Source organism: Grampus griseus (assembly GCF_964374135.1).
Source record: "Grampus griseus genome assembly, chromosome: 3".
In the NCBI taxonomy this organism is placed as follows: domain Eukaryota; kingdom Metazoa; phylum Chordata; class Mammalia; order Artiodactyla; family Delphinidae; genus Grampus; species Grampus griseus.
Window position 1 is genome coordinate 72,122,668 of NC_139019.1, and position 16,764 is coordinate 72,139,431.

A 16,764-nucleotide genomic window follows, 5' to 3' on the forward strand; every position below is an offset into this window, starting at 1 on the left:
CAGGGTTGATATTATATAGACTAATTAGACGCAAGAACAAGAATATACCAGTGGATCAAGGTAAATCATTTGTTAATATAAAAGATTCATAATATATTTCTAACTGTGATATACTTGCACTTGACAAACCACTCTTGATCCCATTAATCCATTGCCAAAGAAAGTGATAGTATAGTAATCCAATCCTTTATGTGTGCTTCTGCAAACAATTTTATTTAAGTTACTGCTAAATTATGATATGAATTTTATTTAAGTTACTGCTAAATTATGATATGAATACTCAAATTACTTGATATGGTTTTTATTTCAATTTTAGTAGGAACACTTAGAAGCAAATGGCAGAGTCAGAAAATTAAAAATAAAAAAGGGCCCCCAAGAATTCTAGTTTTTGCTACATAGCTAATACATACAGCCACATAACCCATTTCAGTGAGCTACAAAATGGTAGAAGTGGATTAATGCACATGGTAGAAGAGTACTTACTTATCATGGGAGTGATAGTGGAAGTACTGCCCACTTTATCCCTTTCATTAAAACATGATCTTGGGCAAGTCATTTGCCTTAGTGTCTTCAATGCCTCTATGTGCTTAAATGTCTGTGCTGGTAAAATGAGAGTAATATTAGTACCTAACTTATATGATTGTCATGAGGACTAACTCACAAGATTAGTATATGTAAAGCCCTTAGAACATTGCCAGGCATGTACTAAGTGAATCCATGTGTTTTCTACATAAGTGGTATATATATCATCTTCAACTCAGGTAGCGCATCAATAATCATTCGAGGAGATAAGGGAGTGTCAGGAGAAGTTGGGATAGCTCCATCATCTAGGCACGTCCTCATTGGGGAACCCACTGCAAAATATAATGGTACTGCTATCATCAGGTAAGGGTTTTCTAATTTTTGTTTGCCTAGGTGAGGGTTTTGAGTTTTATTTAAATAATTAGTATTATTAATTAAATACATTGTCTGAATACAGACATATTCTTCAGGCATTGTCTTTTTATATATTTGTAAAATCCTGTGGAGAGTAGAACATATTTTTGATAAAAACTGAAGGTATGTTTTGAGTTATCTTGATGTTAGATCCTGAGAAGTTTTCTTTTCTTTTTTTTTTTTACACCTTTATTGGAGTATAATTGCTTTACAATGGTGTGTTAGTTTCTGCTGTATAACAAAGTGAATCAGCTATACATACGCATATATCCCCATATCTCCTCCCACTTATGTCTCCCTCCCACCCTCCCTATCCCACCCCTCTAGGTGGACACAAAGCACCAAGCTGATCTCCCTGTGCTATGCGGCTGCTTCCTACTAGCTATCTATTTTACATTTGGTAGTGTTTATATGTCCATGCCACTCTCACACGTCGTCCCAGCTTACCCTTACTACTCCCCGGGTCCTCAAGTCCGTTCTCTATATCTGCATCTTTATTCCTGTTCTACCCCTAGGTTCTTCAGAACCTTTTTTTTTTTTTTTTTTTTTTAGATTCCATATATATATATATATATGTGTGTGTTAGCATATGGTATTTGTTTTTCTCTTTCTGACTTACTTCACTCTGTATGACAGTCTCAAGGTCCATCCACCTCACTACAAATAACTCAATTTCATTTCTTTTAATGGCTGAGTAATATTCCATTGTATATATGTACCACATCTTCTTTATCCATTCTTCTGTTGATGCACACTTAGGTTGCTTCCATGTCCTGGCTATTGTAAATAGAGCTACAGTGAACATTGTGGTGTATGACTCTTTTTGAAGTATGGTTTTCTCAGGGTATATGCTCAGTAGTGGGATTGCTGGGTTGTATGGTAGTTCTATTTTTAGTTTTTCGAGGAACCTCCATACTGTTCTCCATAGTGGCTTTATCAATTTACATTCCCACCAACAGTGCAAGAGGGTTCCTTTTTCTCCACATCCTCTCTAGCATTTATTGTTTGTAGATTTTTTGATGTTGGCCATTCTGACTGGTGTGAGTTGATACCTCATTGTAGTTTTGATTTGCATTTCTCTAATGATTAGTGATGTTGAGCATCCTTTCATGTGTTTGTTGGCAATCTGTATATCTTCTTTGGAGAAATGTCTGTTTAGGTCTTCTGCCCATTTTTGGCTTCGGTTGATTGTTTTTTTGATATAGAGCTGCATGAGCTACTTGTGTATTTTAGAGATTAATCCTTTGTCAGTTGCTTCATTTGCAAATATTTTCGCCCATTCTGAGGGTTGTTTTTTTGTCTTGTTTATGTTTTCCTTTGCTGTGCAAAAGCTTTTAAATTTCATTAGGTACCATTTGTTTATTTTTTTTTAATTTCCATTTCTCTAGGAGGTGGGTCAGAAAGGATCTTGCTGTGATTTATGTCATGCAGTGTTCTGCCTATGTTTTCCTCTAAGAGTTTTATAGTGTATGGCCTTACATTTAACTCTTTAATCCATTTTGAGTTTATTTTTGTGTATGGTGTTAGAGAGTGTTCTAATTTCATTCTTTACATGTAGCTGTCCAGTTTTCCCAGCACCACTTATTGAAGAGGCTTTCTTTTTTCCATTGTATATTCTTGCCTCCTTTATCAAAAATAAGGTGACCATATGTGCATGGGTTTATCTCTGGGCTTTCTATCCTGTTCCATTGATCTATATTTCTGTTTTTGTGGCATTACCATACTGTCTTGATTACTGAAGCTTTGTAGTATATTCTGAAGTCCAGAACCTGTTTCCTCCAGCTCCTTTATCTTTCACAAGATTGCTTTGGCCATTTGGGGTCTGTTGTGTCTCCATACAAATTCTAAGATTTTTTGTTCTACTTCTGTAAAAAATGCTATTGGTAATTTGATAGGGATTGCATTGAATCTGTAGACTGCTTTGTGTTGTATAGTCATTTTTGCAATTGTTGCTTCTTCCAATCCAAGAACATGGTATATCTCTCCATCTGTTTATATTATCTTTAATTTCTTTCATCAGTGTTTTATAGTTTTCTGCATACATGTCTTTTGTCTCCCTTGGTAGGTTTATTCCTAAGTATTTTATTCTTTTTGTTTTGTTTTTGTTTTTATTTTCTTTTTGCGGTACGCGGGCCTCTCACTGCTGTGGCCTCTCCCATTGTGGAGCACAGGCTCCGGATGCACAGGCTCAGCGGCCACGGCTCACGGGCCCAGCCGCTCCACGGCACATGGGATCTTCCCGGACCGGGGCACGAACCCGTGTCCCCTGCATCGGCAGGCGGACTCCCAACCACTGCGCCACCAGGGAAGCCTGTATATTTTATTCTTTTTAAGGCAGTGGTAAATGGGAGTGTTTCCTTAATTTCTCTTTCAGATTTTTCATCATTAGTGTATAGGAATGCTAGAGAATTCTGTGCATTAATTTTGTATCCTGCTACTTTAACAAATCCATTGATTAGCTCTAGTAGTTTTCTGGCGGCATATTTAGGATTCTCTACGTATACTATCATGTTGTCTGTAAACAGTGACAGTTTTACTTCTTCTTTTCCAATTTGGATTCCTTTTATTTCTTTTTCTTCTCTGATTGCCATGGCTAGGACTTCCAAAACTATGTTGAATAATAGTGGTGAGAGTGGACATCCTTGTCTTGTTCTTGATCTTAGAGGAAATGCTTTCAGTTTTTCACAATTGAGAATGATGCTTGCTGTGGGTTTATAGTATATGGCCTTTATTATGTTGTGGTAGGTTTCCTCTATGCCCACTTTCTGGAGACTTTTTATCATAACTGGGTGTTGAATTTTGTCAAAAGCTTTTTCTGCATCTATTGTGATGGTCATATGGTTTTTATTCTTCAGTTTGTTAACATGGTGTTTCACATTGATTGATTTGCATGTAGTGAAGAATCCTTGCATCCCTGGGATAAATCCCACTTGATCATGGTGTATGATCCTTTTAATGTGTTGTTGGATTCTGTTTGATGGTATTTCGTTGAGGATTTTTGCATCTATATTCATCAGTGATATTGGTCTGTAATTTTCTTTTTCTGTAGTATCTTTGTCTGGTTTTGGTATCAGGGTGATGGTGGCCTCATAGAATGAGTTTGGGAGTGTTCCTTCCTCCACAATTTTTTGGAAGAGTTTGAGAAGGATGGGTGTTAGCTTTTCTCTAAATGTTTGATAGAATTCACCTGTGAAGCTATCTTGTCCTGGACTTTTGTTTGTTGGAAGATTTTTAATCACAGTTTCAATTTCATTACTTGTGATTGGTCTGTTCATATTTTCTCTTTCTTCCTGGTTCAGTCTTGGAAAGTTATACCTTTCTAAGAATTTGTCCATTTCTTTCAGGTTGTTCATTTTATTGGCATAGAGTTGCTTGTAGTAGTCTCTTAGGATGCTTTGTATTTCTTCAGTGTCTGTTGTAACTTCTCTTTTTTCAGTTCTAATTGTATTGATTTGAGTCCTCTCCCTTGTTTTCTTGATGACTCTGGCTAGTGGTTTATCAATTTTGTTTATCTTCTCAAAGAACCAACTTTTAGTTTTATTGATCTTTGCTATTGTCTTCTTTGTTTCTATTTCATTTATTTCTGCTCTGATCTGTATGATTTCTTTCCTTCTACTAACTTTGGGTTTTGTTTGTTCTTCTTTCTCTAATTCCTTTAGGTGTAAGGTTAGATTTTTTTATTTGAAATTTTCTTGTTTCTTGTGGTAGGCTTGTAATGCTATAAACGTCCCTCTTAGAACTGTTTTTGCTGCATCCAACAGGTTTTGGATTGTCATGTTTTCATTGTCATTTCTGTCTAGGTATTTTTTGATTTCCTGTTTGATTTCTTCAGTATCTCTTGGCTATTTAGTAACACATTGATTAGCCTCCATGTGTTTGTGTTTCTCAGTTTTTTTCCCTGTAATTGATTTCTAATCTCATAGCATTGTGGCCAGAAAAGATGCTTGATATGATTTCAGTTTTCTTAAATTTACTGTGGCTTGATTTGTGACCCAAGATGTGATCTATCCTGGAGAATGTTCCATGTGCACTTGAGAAGAAAGTGTAATCTGCTGGTTTTGGATGGAATGTCCTATAAATATCAATTAAGTCCATCTTGTTTAATGTATCATTAACAGCGTGTGTTTCCTTGTTTACTTTCATTTTGGATGTTCTCTCCATTGGTGAGAGTGGGGTGTTAAAGTCCCCTACTATGATTGTGTTACTGTCGATTCCACCTTTTATTGCTGTTAGTATTTGTCTTATGTATTGAGGTGCTTCTATGTTGGGTGCATGAATATTTACAATTGTTATATCTTCTTGGTTTGCTCCCTTGATCGTTATGTAGTGTCCTTCTTCATCTCTTGTAATAGTCTTTGTTTTAAAGTCTATTTTGTCTGATATGAGAATTGGCGACTCCAGCTTTCTTTTGATTTCCATTTGCATGGAATATCTTTTTCCATCCCCTCACTTTCAGTCTGTATGTCTTCCTAGGTCTGAAGTGGATGTCTTGTGGACAGCATATGTATGGGTCTTGTTTTTGTATCCATTCAGCCAGTCTATGTCTTTTGGTTGGAGCATTTAATCCTTTTACTTTTAAGGTACTTATCAATATGTATGTTCCAATTACCATTTTCTTAATTGTTTTGGGTTTGTTATTGTAAGTCTTTTCCTTCTCTTGTGTTTCCTGCATAGAGAAGTTCCTTTGCATTTTTTGTAGAACTGGTTTGGTGGTGCTGAATTGTCTTAGCTTTTGCTTATCTGTAAAGATTTTAATTTCTCCATCGAATCTGAGTGAGATCCTTGCTGGGTAGAGTAATCTTGGTTGTAGGCTATTCCCTTTCATCACTTTAAATATGTCCTGCCACTCCCTTCTGTCATGCAGAGTTTCTGTTGAAAGATCTGCTGTTAACCTTATGGAGATTCCCTTGTGTGTGAATTGTTGCTTTTCCCTTGCTGCTTTTAATATGCTTTCTTTGTATTTAATTTTTGATAGTTTTATTTATATGTGTCTTGGCATGTTTCTCCTTGGATTTGTCTTGTATGGGACTCTCTGCGCTTACTGGACTTGATTGACTATTTCTTTCCCCATATTGGGGAAGTTTTCAACTATAATCTCTTCAAATATTTCTCAGTCCCTTATTTTTTCTCTTCTTCCTCTGGGACCCCTAGAATTTGAATGTTGGTGCATTTAATGTTGTCCCAGAGATCTCTGAGACTGTTCTCAATTCTTTTCAACCTTTTTCTTTATTCTGCTCTGCTGTAGTTATTTTCACTATGTAGAATGTTCCTCTGCCTCAGTTATTCTGCTCTTGATTCTTTCTAGTGTATTTTTTGATTAACTATTTCCTTTCCCATATTAGAGAAGTTTTCAACTATTATCTCTTCAAATATTTTCTCACTCCCTTTCTTTTCCTCTTCTTCTACTGGGACCCCTATAATTTGAATGTTGGTGCATTTAATGTTGTCCCAGAGGTCTCTGAGACTGTCCTCAGTTCTTTTCATTCTTTTTTCTTATTCTGCCCTGCAGTAGTTATTTCCACTATTTTATCTACCAGGTCACTTATCCGTTCTTCTGCCTCAGTTATTCTGCTATTGATCCCTTCTAGAGAATTTTTAATTTCAATTATTGTGTTCTTCATCATTGTTTGTTTGCTCTTTAGTTCTTCTAGGTCCTTGTTAAACGTTTCTTGTATTTTCTCCATTCTATTTCCAAGATTTTGGATCATCTTTACTATCATTATTCTGAATTCTTTTTCAGGTAGCCTGCCTATTTCCTCTTCATTTATTAGGTCTGGTGGGTTTTTACCTTGCTCCATTCATATGCTGTGTGTTTCTCTCTCTTCTTATTTTGCTTAACTTACTGTGTTTGGGGTCTCCTTTTCGCAGGCTGCAGGTTCGTAGTTCCCATTGTTTTTGGTGTCTGCCCCCAGTGGCTAAGGTTGGTTCAGTGGGTTGTGTAGGCTTCCTGGTGGAGGGGACTAGTGCCTGTGTTCTGGTGGATGAGGCTGGATCTTGTCTTTCTGGTGGGCAGGACCGCGTCTGATGGTTTGTTTTGGGGTGTCTGTGACATTATTATAAGTTTAGGCAGCGTCTCTCCTAATGGATGGGGTTGTGTTCCTGTCTTGCTAGTTGTATGGCATAGGGTGTCCAGCACTGTAGCTTGCTGGTCGATGAGTGGAGCTGGTTCTTAGCATTGAAATGGATGGAGATCTCTGGGAGAGCTTTCGCCGTTTGATATTACATGAGGTCAGGAGGTCTCTGGTGGACCAGTGTCCTGAACTCGGCTCTCCCACCTCAGAGGCTCAGGCCTGACAGCTGGCTGGAGCACCAAGACCCTGTCAACCACACAGCTTTTCTAAAAAATGCTACTTTAAGGTCCCTCTACCTCTTTCTTTGCAGAATGGGAGTGTGTACCTTCTGCCTTCTGCCTTGGACCTGTTAGTGTTGGAGGGTCTCCTGCAGAGGTGGAGGGGTGGCTGTGGCTCCCCGTGGGGACAGAGACACTTGCAGCAGCAATTCTGGGTAGTACTCCTTGGTGTGAGCCCTCCCAGAGTCCACCATTGTCCCCACCGAAGAGCTGGGTAGGCATGAGAAGGTTTCTGACTGTTCTTTAGATTATTTGCACAACCCCATGCCAAGGAGAGCACACTGAGTAACATCAAGAGATCTGTGCTTTCAGCCCTGTTCTGTCACTAACCACGTAAAATAGGAGTTACTTCATCTCTGTAAGCTTGTGTGCCTCAGCTCCAGAATCATCCCTTAAAAAATCATCTGGATCAAAGATTTGATGATTCTGATTGTTCTAAAATTAGGACCTATTATTTAACTAGGGTAGTATGATCATAGGCAGTTTTGTTTATCATAAATTTTCTCATGAGGAGTGAGATAGCAGTTATCAATAAAGTAGCTGAATTTGTGTCAAAACTTTATCTTTTTGGTAGTTTTTTCATTAGCACTGCATGTGTGAAGTGTTTACTGTTCTTTATTCGTATTTTGTATCTTGTGTAGTAAGTGGAATGTCCATACGTACTTTTTTTTTATTCCTTTAAACCTTCTACTTTTAGTGTTCTGCTTTTCCTAGTATTCTTGTCAAGCAGATTTACACAAGCTCAGTATTTTGGGTGTTACTGTCTTGGAATTAAAAGACTTTTTTTGCTTTATAGTTGATAGATAGGGTTATTGAAATTCATAATATTCTTGAAATAATTGAAAATTGTTTATTTTTGAAGGATAGAGCAAATATTTAGGAAAAGCTCTTTTCAATAAAAAATGAAATATACATTTGTGTGTTGTTATAGCCTCGTTCGTGGCCCAGCGATTTCTGGGGAGGTCACAGTGTACTGGAGGATATTCCCTCCTTCCATGGGGGAATTTGCTGAAACTTCAGGAAAACTAACAATGCGAGATGGACAGTCTGCGGCAATTGTAGTGTTACAGGTATCAGTATTACTGATTTGCTGTTATGCCCTTTGCTGTGTGTGTGTGTGGTTGGGGGGTGGGGTGGTGGGAGGTGGTCAGTATTAGAGAGTTCATTGTTTTGCTTATATGATAGATATATTTTTTTAAATGTTCAGATTCTGCTGCTCATGGCTCTTTCTGTCCTTCTCTAGGCTTTGAATGATGACATTCCCGAGGAAAAGTGTTTCTATGAGTTTCAGCTCACTGGAGTCAGCGACGGGGGTGTATGGCGTGAAGCCAGCAGCACTGCCAACATCACAGTGGTGGCTAGTGACTTTCCCTATGGACGATTCGCCTTTTCACAAGAACAACTTCGAGTGTCAGAGGAAGTGCAAAAGGTGGAGCATGAAATGCTTAAAATGTTAAATATCATTTTTATTTTTTATATCGTGAGTGATCTTTAAAATGTGTTTCTCTGTTCATATTCCAAAGTGTTCACAAACTGATTAATGTGTTCCTGATATCATTTTAACATAGAATTTATATACTTTGATACATTTACGTGTAACTTCGACATAATCCTGGTAAATAGGATTAGAGACACTCAAAATTAAGTCTTGTCTGGTAGAGTACTCATCCAAAATAAAAAACTGCTTCTTGCATAGGTTAACCTCACAATCATCCGTTCGGGTGGCTCTTTTGGCCCCGTGAGGCTCTGGTTTGAGGCTGTGAGTGGGACAGCTGAGGCCGGCGTGGATTTCATCCCTCCACCAGGGCAGCTCCTCTTTGAAGCGAGGGAGACGGTGAAAAGTGTGCACATTGAAATCCTTGATGACAACCTTCCTGAAGGCCCTGAGGAATTTTCCCTAGTGATTACAAAGGTGGAACTCCTGGGAAGGTAAAGTAAAAGAGAAAAATAGGAAAAAGGAAACAAAACAGAGAGAAAGGATGAGTGAAAGCTAGGTTGTGCAGGGATTAATACTGAACTGACTGTAAAACAGTCTTCCCCTGCTTTGTCTCACATTTATGTGACACTAGACCAGGACAGTGGTGGCAAAGACTGTTAATTATACAATGTTCTAAATAAAATTTTTTCCTGGAAGTTGAAAGTATGTGTTTCTGTTGTGTGAAGTCACTCTGGGCAGCAGGGGAATTGAACATGGTGTGGACTTGTAGTAATTTGGTGAGGAGAGAGAGGAGCTGTTCTCTAGGTCAAAGGTCAGCTGGTGGGACAGATTTTGGTTCCTCCATCTCTGTCTCTACACCAGGGAACAGGCTGGACTGAGAGATTTCTTTCCTTGATGTCTCTGAAGGCTGTACAATATTGTCTTCTTTGTGATGAATGAGGTAGATGTTTGCCCAATGGCATTTTTAAAGCAGGGGAGAAAATTTTGAGTAAAAGATGGTTGGTAGTTAATGCACCATGTTTTCACTGAAAATCAAGAGTTAACCATATTGAGTCCCTCTCATTCTCTGATTTAGTGCAGTGACTTGATTAACAAGGGTGGGAAACACATGTTACATGATGAAATAGATGGAATACCTACAGGTTAAGTGGCTCAAGAAGCACCTCTGTACCTATGGCTTACATACAACCTTCAACTGGAATAATGTTTGCACTTAGATATGTCCTAAAGGAAGTTTACTTGTGCATGCAATGAAAATGCTTTTGCATTTGTAATATTAATGCAATGCTTTAAAGCTTTTTTTAACTAAAATATTTCACTGAATGACTTAGGCAGAGTGTATCTCATTCCCCTGGGAAAAATTATTGTGGGCTCACTAACACTTCAACTCTTAAATTTCCCAGGTATGATTCTGTGTCTGACGATGGGAATGAATTTGTACTTATATTAAATGTATTAAAACTTGAGATGGTCACTGACTGTTTTAATTGAGTGAGTGAAGTTTGGTAAATGTAGCTCATTATGTGTGAGATTATATCTGTGTTTTTGACTAAGTGGGGCTTGAGGCATTTGTCCTCGCTGCTGCCCTTTAAAAAAGGCAATTCCTACTTAAGCTTAATTCTGAGGAAACAAGTTTTCCTTCCAGATAAATTTCTAGGCTTCCTTTGATCTGAAAAGGAGAGTAGTATAAACCCAGTTTGCCTAGTTGCTAGAAAGTTTACTGCCTTGATACTCAGTTACGGTAAGCAGCTAAACCATGATCCATCTCAGACTACTGATAACGGTTTCTCTTATCATTTAATGTTTTAACCCCCAGTTTTCTAATTTTGTCTTGTATATAATCTAATTAATGAGCGTTCAACCTTTCCAAACTGGGTAGGTTAAAAATACTAGGTAAATAGAATTTGGGAATTGAAGGAAGGACTAAAATGGTTTAGTGCCATCTTTTTTGGTAGCTTCAGGAATTAAAGCGATGTAAAACCCAGGAAGTCAAAACTTTTCTTTGATGGGAGTAATAGCAATCTTTAAAAGAGACTTTCTTAGCAGAAATACATGGCTAGACAAGTAAGCTACCATCTGTATGAAAGAATAGAGGCATTGATTTAATTGATATTCACAGAAACTGGAATCTTTTCTTGAATCTTGATGGTTTAGCTTAAAATTTCTTTAGTGGCATGACACTCATTATATCCTTAAAGTAACTCTCTCTTCCATAAAATAAATAAATAAATAAAGTAATCCTCTCAACCTAACACTGTAGATCTCTAACCAAGCTGGTTTCCATCTTTGAGTGCACTACAATTTAATGTACATTCCCTTCCGTGACCCATTACTGTAGTATGTGTTCAGCAGTACATTCCTAGCCCCAGAGGTTCATTTTCCAACTTCTTCCCAATTTCCTAATAGTTTTATTATCTTTTCCTATTGCCTAAGTTTAATAACTTTATATGAGTTTTGGTTTTATGCAGGCGGTGATAATTGGGAACAGCACAGAAATATATTTCAAACATCATTTCAGAAAAGAAAAGTATTTTCGTGTTGGGATCTTTAAAAGGATGAAAAAGCTTAATAGGACTAAATTATAGGAGCTAATAGGACCCTTCTTCAATTCATGCTAAACAATTATACTCAATTTATTTTATTTATTTTTTATGACTCTGAAAGGGGGTATGATTTTACCATCCAAGAAAATGGACTTCAGGTGGATCAGCCTCCTGAAATAGGAGACATCTCCATCGTCCGAATCATCATAATGAAAAATGATAATGCAGAGGGAATCATTGAATTTGACCCAAGCTATACTGACTTTGAAGGTAGGTTCAGTAACGTTACTTATAAATTTGCCACCAATTTCTGAATTAGAGTACCTCAGCACGACATTGTCAGTTTGAATTGCTGTATGCAAATTTTCCTGATTTGGGGTGTGTGCATGTGTGTGTGCGTGCGTGTGTGTGTGTGCGTGCGTGTGTGTGTGTACACATATATACACCTTTGTATGTATTTATATATGGCTTTATATATATTTACATATTTATTTTAAAAATATATTTTGAGTTACCTTTGGGCAGTCTTGAATCTCACTTTTGTATGGCAAAGTGGAATGGTTGGGAATAAGGCATTTAGAGAAATTATGTTTAACTTTAAGATTGTTGAAATGTTTATATTTCGAACACTTATATTTCTAATTTATGTAATGCTTAATTTCCTTTGTGATTAGAAATCAGTGAATATTCACTTCCTAATGAATAATCACCTTTGAAATATTTTACTGGACCGCAGGTGCAAGTAGTATCTGGACTCCTAATCATGCTTTCTTGAAACAGTATCTAATAGCAGCTTGCCTTATCTTGCCCATTCTCCCCTCTTGTAGAAGCAGAATGCAGAATATATGGTTATATTTCCTCCTGGTAGAAGGAGGTGGCTGCTTTTTCTGATTTTATTCAAAAGCAGAATATGAATATACCTTTCAAAATAAACATGGTATCTTCTTGTTGCAGTTAATTTATTGGCTTCATTGCCTCCGTGAAATTCTTTCATTATCTAGCCATTTTTTAAGTTCATCAGAAATCACTTTAGGAGTTGATTTGTATTGACTTCATGGGTAAAGTCCTGGAAAACATCACCATTTTGTGAACTTCAGTCTACAGCAAGTAAAAAAAGGCTGCATTTTTATACCAGCAGAAAAATGGGACTTGGATCTTTTTTGTTCACTGATTTCTGTTTGATTCACTATCTTTGGGGATATTTGGGACAATGCATTTATAATTACAATGTAAGTTCAGTACTATTTAGCTCTGGCTAGTGTGAACTCTATTAAATGATATTTTAATATACATATGTTAGCATAGCTGAAGAAGAAATAAAATATGAATAGAAATTTTAAGTTGAAATCAAGCACTGAGGAAACATTTTCAGATTTACAAGGAGATTTCATAGGAACTGAAAATGTAACAGAATCATCTTTATATCTGGAGTTTTCAAACACTCATATGATATAAATAACATACACCTTATTTTTTATATTACTGATGTTTCAGTTAAATATGCAGAAACAATCCAGAACGGTTTCCTTTTTTTTTTTTGCGGTACGCGGGCCTTTCACTGTTGTGGCCTCTCCCTTTGCGGAGCACAGGCTCCGGACGCGCAGGCTCAGCAGCCATGGCTCACGGGCCCAGCCACTCCGTGGCATGTGGGATCTTCCCGGACCGGGGCACGAACCCGTGTCCCCTGCATCAGCAGGCGGACTCTCAACCACTGCGCCACCAGGGAAGCCCCCCAGAATGGTTTCCTTTGAGTACACATATTTTAAGTGTTTTTTGTGCTCATCTAGCATTGTCAAAAAAGCAAGGGTTATTTATTTATATGTGGCACACAGAGAAAGAATGGCTATGCTAATGATTAAATCGATTATTTAAATTCTAACTTACACTGCTCACTATAATTTTCAACTTGTGACATACTGTAGTTCTCCTAAAAAAAAAAATAAGTCATGACATTTTCACTAATTGTTTTTTAAAGCAATAAATGAACTGCGGAAAAATTGAGTGCTTGTGTTGTACTGTTATATTTAATTGTCATGTTTGATTTGACTGAATCTTATAAAAGTCACTTGCTTTGTCTGGCGTACCAATTAATTTCAAATTCCTGTTACAGTGGAGGAGGACGTAGGGATGATCATGATTCCAGTGGTGAGGCTTCATGGCACTTACGGCCGTGTGACAGCTGATGTCATCTCTCAGAGCTCTTCTGCAGTTCCTGGTGGTGTTGATTATGTACTGCATGGTAGTTCAGTCACCTTTCAGCATGGGCAGAGCTTAAGTTTTATAAATGTTTCCATCATTGATGACAATGAAAGGTAAAACTACTTAGTGATATTGGAAATAACATGGGCATATGTAAAGCATGAGTATTGTGCTCCAGTCCTTACCTATGTTTTGCACTGATAATAGAATTTTAGATTATACTTGTACCCATTGAAAAATGAGTGAGAAACTTTAGGAGGTGCTGAGATAGGGAAAAAGGGATTGGGAGTCCATTGTGATTGTGCCTCACTTTTTCTCAAACAGAAGAAGAAATAATAATTTTTATTCTTCTAGATTTGAAAAGTCTAATCAGAATGTGGAAACATCCTGCAGATCACTTCCTTAATGCATTAATCAATTAAAAAGAGGGGAAGAAAGTCTAGTAACTATCCCAGTTTATGTAATATTGAAGTGATCATTTGTGCTTTTAGCTAAGCACCCTCTTCTTACCACTTGGTGTGTGACTACTGTGCCTTGAATATGTATGACCAATTTTGAAAATGACTAGTTATTTGGATTTTAGAAGCATTTTAATATGTTTAGACTCACAGAATTGCTCCTTCTTGCTATGCAGCGAATTTGAGGAGCCCATTGAAATCCTGCTCATTGGAGCTACTGGTGGAGCGGTCCTTGGGCGCCACCTAGTGTGCAGAATCACGATTGCCAAGAGTGACTCTCCCTTTGGTGTAGTAAGATTTCTCAATCAAAGCAAAATTTCTATTCCTAATCCCAATTCTACAGTGATTTTACCCTTGATGCTGGAGCGGACTGGAGGACTCTTGGGAGAGATTCAGGTAGAGTTATTTTTCCCATGATTTAAAAAATAATTTGGATTGATAGATATGCTGTTGGATTTTCTTATTCCTCAAATATAGTCATTTATTTATTCACAGTCAGTAATACTTATTAATTACCTAGTAGGTATAAAGCAGCTTCTAAAATCCTTTGAAGTACATAAAAATGCATAAGGCATATAGCTGTCCTCAGGACACTCTTGAGAGAAAGTTAAAAATTAAATGAAGGATTCTGGTAAAAGTCAACAAGTATTTGTAGAGGGCTTTCCATGTATCAGACCCTGTTATAGGCCCTGAGAACGCACTGGTGAACAAGACAGACTTCATCTCTGTTCTCATAAAGTTTTCAAACAATAAACAAAAAAATGAAAAGAAAATGATCTGATAACACTAAGTTTTTTGCAGGAATGTAAAATCAGGAGACACAATCATAAGTGACCTGCTGGCCACTGTTGATTGGATGGTAAGGGTGTGATATTAAAGCTGAAAGATGATAAGAAAGAGGTGCTCAAGTAATTGTTAGAGGGATGAGCATTTGGGCAGAGGGATTAGCTAGTGCAGATCTACAAACTTGGCATGTTTGCGGTATGCAGAGGTCCATGTGGTGGATGGGCTTGGAAATGAAGGGATAACAGCACAAGATAGATCAGAGGGACCAGTAGGTGTTTGGCCACAGAGAACTTTCTAAGCCAGGTTAAAGATGATGAGTCTAAGTGCAAATAGGATGCCATTAGAGAGTTTTAAGCAGGGGAATGATGTCAGTGTCACCAGGTTGTCAGCTCATTTATAACTGCTGTGAGGAAAATGGGTTGTCAAGAAGCCAGAGTAGAAGCAGGGAGAGCAGTTAGAAGGCTCTTGCCCTCTATAGCCCAGGGCAGAGCTGACGATGGCTCAGACAAGGGTGGAGATGGAGCTGGCCAGATGGGAATGGGCATCGAGTATGTTTTGGAGGAAAAATTCACTGGGCTTGTAGAGGGGAAGAGAGTAATCAAGGATAACTGCTAGAATTTCAGTTGAGCAACTGGTTAAATTGTAGTGCTGTTTACGGAGATGCCGAAGCTTGGGGGGAAAAGCAAGAGTTCTGTTTTGGCCTTGTTGATTTGAGGTAGCTACTAGACATCCCAGTGGAGGGGCAGGTAGGCAGGGGGAAGTTCGAGTGTGGGTTGTGGGGAGGTCAGGACTGCACACAGATTCAAAAGATGTTGACACACCTGGAGGCATTTGAAACTCTGTGGCCTAAGGAGTGTAGACAGGGATGTAAGGGGTATAGACCCAAGCGCGGGCTCCCAACATTTAGGGATCTGAGGAGGGAGAGCCAGCCAAAAAGATTGAGAAGTAAAGAAGGAAAACTAAGAAGGTATGTGTTATGTGAGTAACATGTAAGCCAAGGAAGACAGGACACAGTGTTTCAAGAAAAAGAAGCGGTCAGCTGTGTCCAATGCTGATGAAAGAAGCAAAGAGAAGTGCCCAGTTTTCCTTCTTTATGCATATGAAAAGAATACAATTTTAAATTATAGAAACTTTAAAAAATGTATTTGTTGCAATATAAAATTTTTGTTTCTTGTAACAATTTATGAAAATTTCTGTTCCTCTTACACTAGGAATTTAAGTATATTTATTGCTGCACGCCCAGCAGACCTTTCACATGGTTTTATAGTCTGATTCAAATAGGTTTTGATGGACAGAAGCTGTGCACTAGCAAGACAGTTTGTACTCATATTTTTAAAGTTCATATTACTCTAATATATATATTTAGAATATGTACCTTTATGTTTTTGTTATCCTGTGGTGATAACAAATGACTGGGTATTCAGATCTTTCTTTACTTGTTAGACGTTGCTATTCATGAAAACAGATATTCTATAGATACATAGCTTATATTTGCAAATATTGTTTTAAACAACATGAGTTGATAACATAGGAATTTGCTGGAGATATTCTAGAATAATTTTCACATGTATTATATATATTTTTAATACTACATATCCTGCTAAGTAATTCTTTGTTTAAAGCTGATCGTTTCTATTAAAAAAACAAACACCCTGCAGGTAAACTGGGAGATAGTCGGACCCAATTCTCAGGAAGCCTTACCATCACAGAACAGAGACATCGCTGACCCGGTGAGCGGGTCCTTCTCCTTTGGAGATGGGGAAGGTGGAGTGAGAAGCATCACTCTGATAGTCTATCCTCATGATGACATTGAAGTTGAAAAGACTTTCATTATTAAACTTAAACTTGTGAAAGGAGAAGCTAAATTAGACTCCAGAGCTAAAGATGTTACATTAACAGTAAGTCCGAATTTGTTTTGCCCACAAAATTTTGGATTTAACGATTTATTGGAAAATGCATTTACATTTGTTGAAACTCTATGGGCTTATGATGAATTTAAAGTTATAAGACCAAATGAAGTCATAGTAATTCCTGTGGGTCAGATGTTCTGGTTGT

General features: G+C 37.6%; 1 protein-coding gene across 1 annotated transcript in view; it reads left to right on the top strand.

The window, feature by feature from the left end:
* The window catches only part of ADGRV1 (adhesion G protein-coupled receptor V1), a gene marked incomplete at its 5' end in the record, with an annotated part of 563,397 nt that overhangs the window by 191,032 nt on the left and 355,601 nt on the right, over positions 1–16,764 (top strand). Inside the window, 8 exons of the mRNA XM_082650308.1 lie at positions 762–885; positions 8,217–8,355; positions 8,529–8,714; positions 8,982–9,214; positions 11,388–11,536; positions 13,377–13,578; positions 14,100–14,319; positions 16,368–16,607. Coding sequence (XP_082506434.1) covers positions 762–885; positions 8,217–8,355; positions 8,529–8,714; positions 8,982–9,214; positions 11,388–11,536; positions 13,377–13,578; positions 14,100–14,319; positions 16,368–16,607 — 1,493 coding nt within the window. The remainder of the gene's footprint in view (positions 1–761; positions 886–8,216; positions 8,356–8,528; positions 8,715–8,981; positions 9,215–11,387; positions 11,537–13,376; positions 13,579–14,099; positions 14,320–16,367; positions 16,608–16,764) is intronic.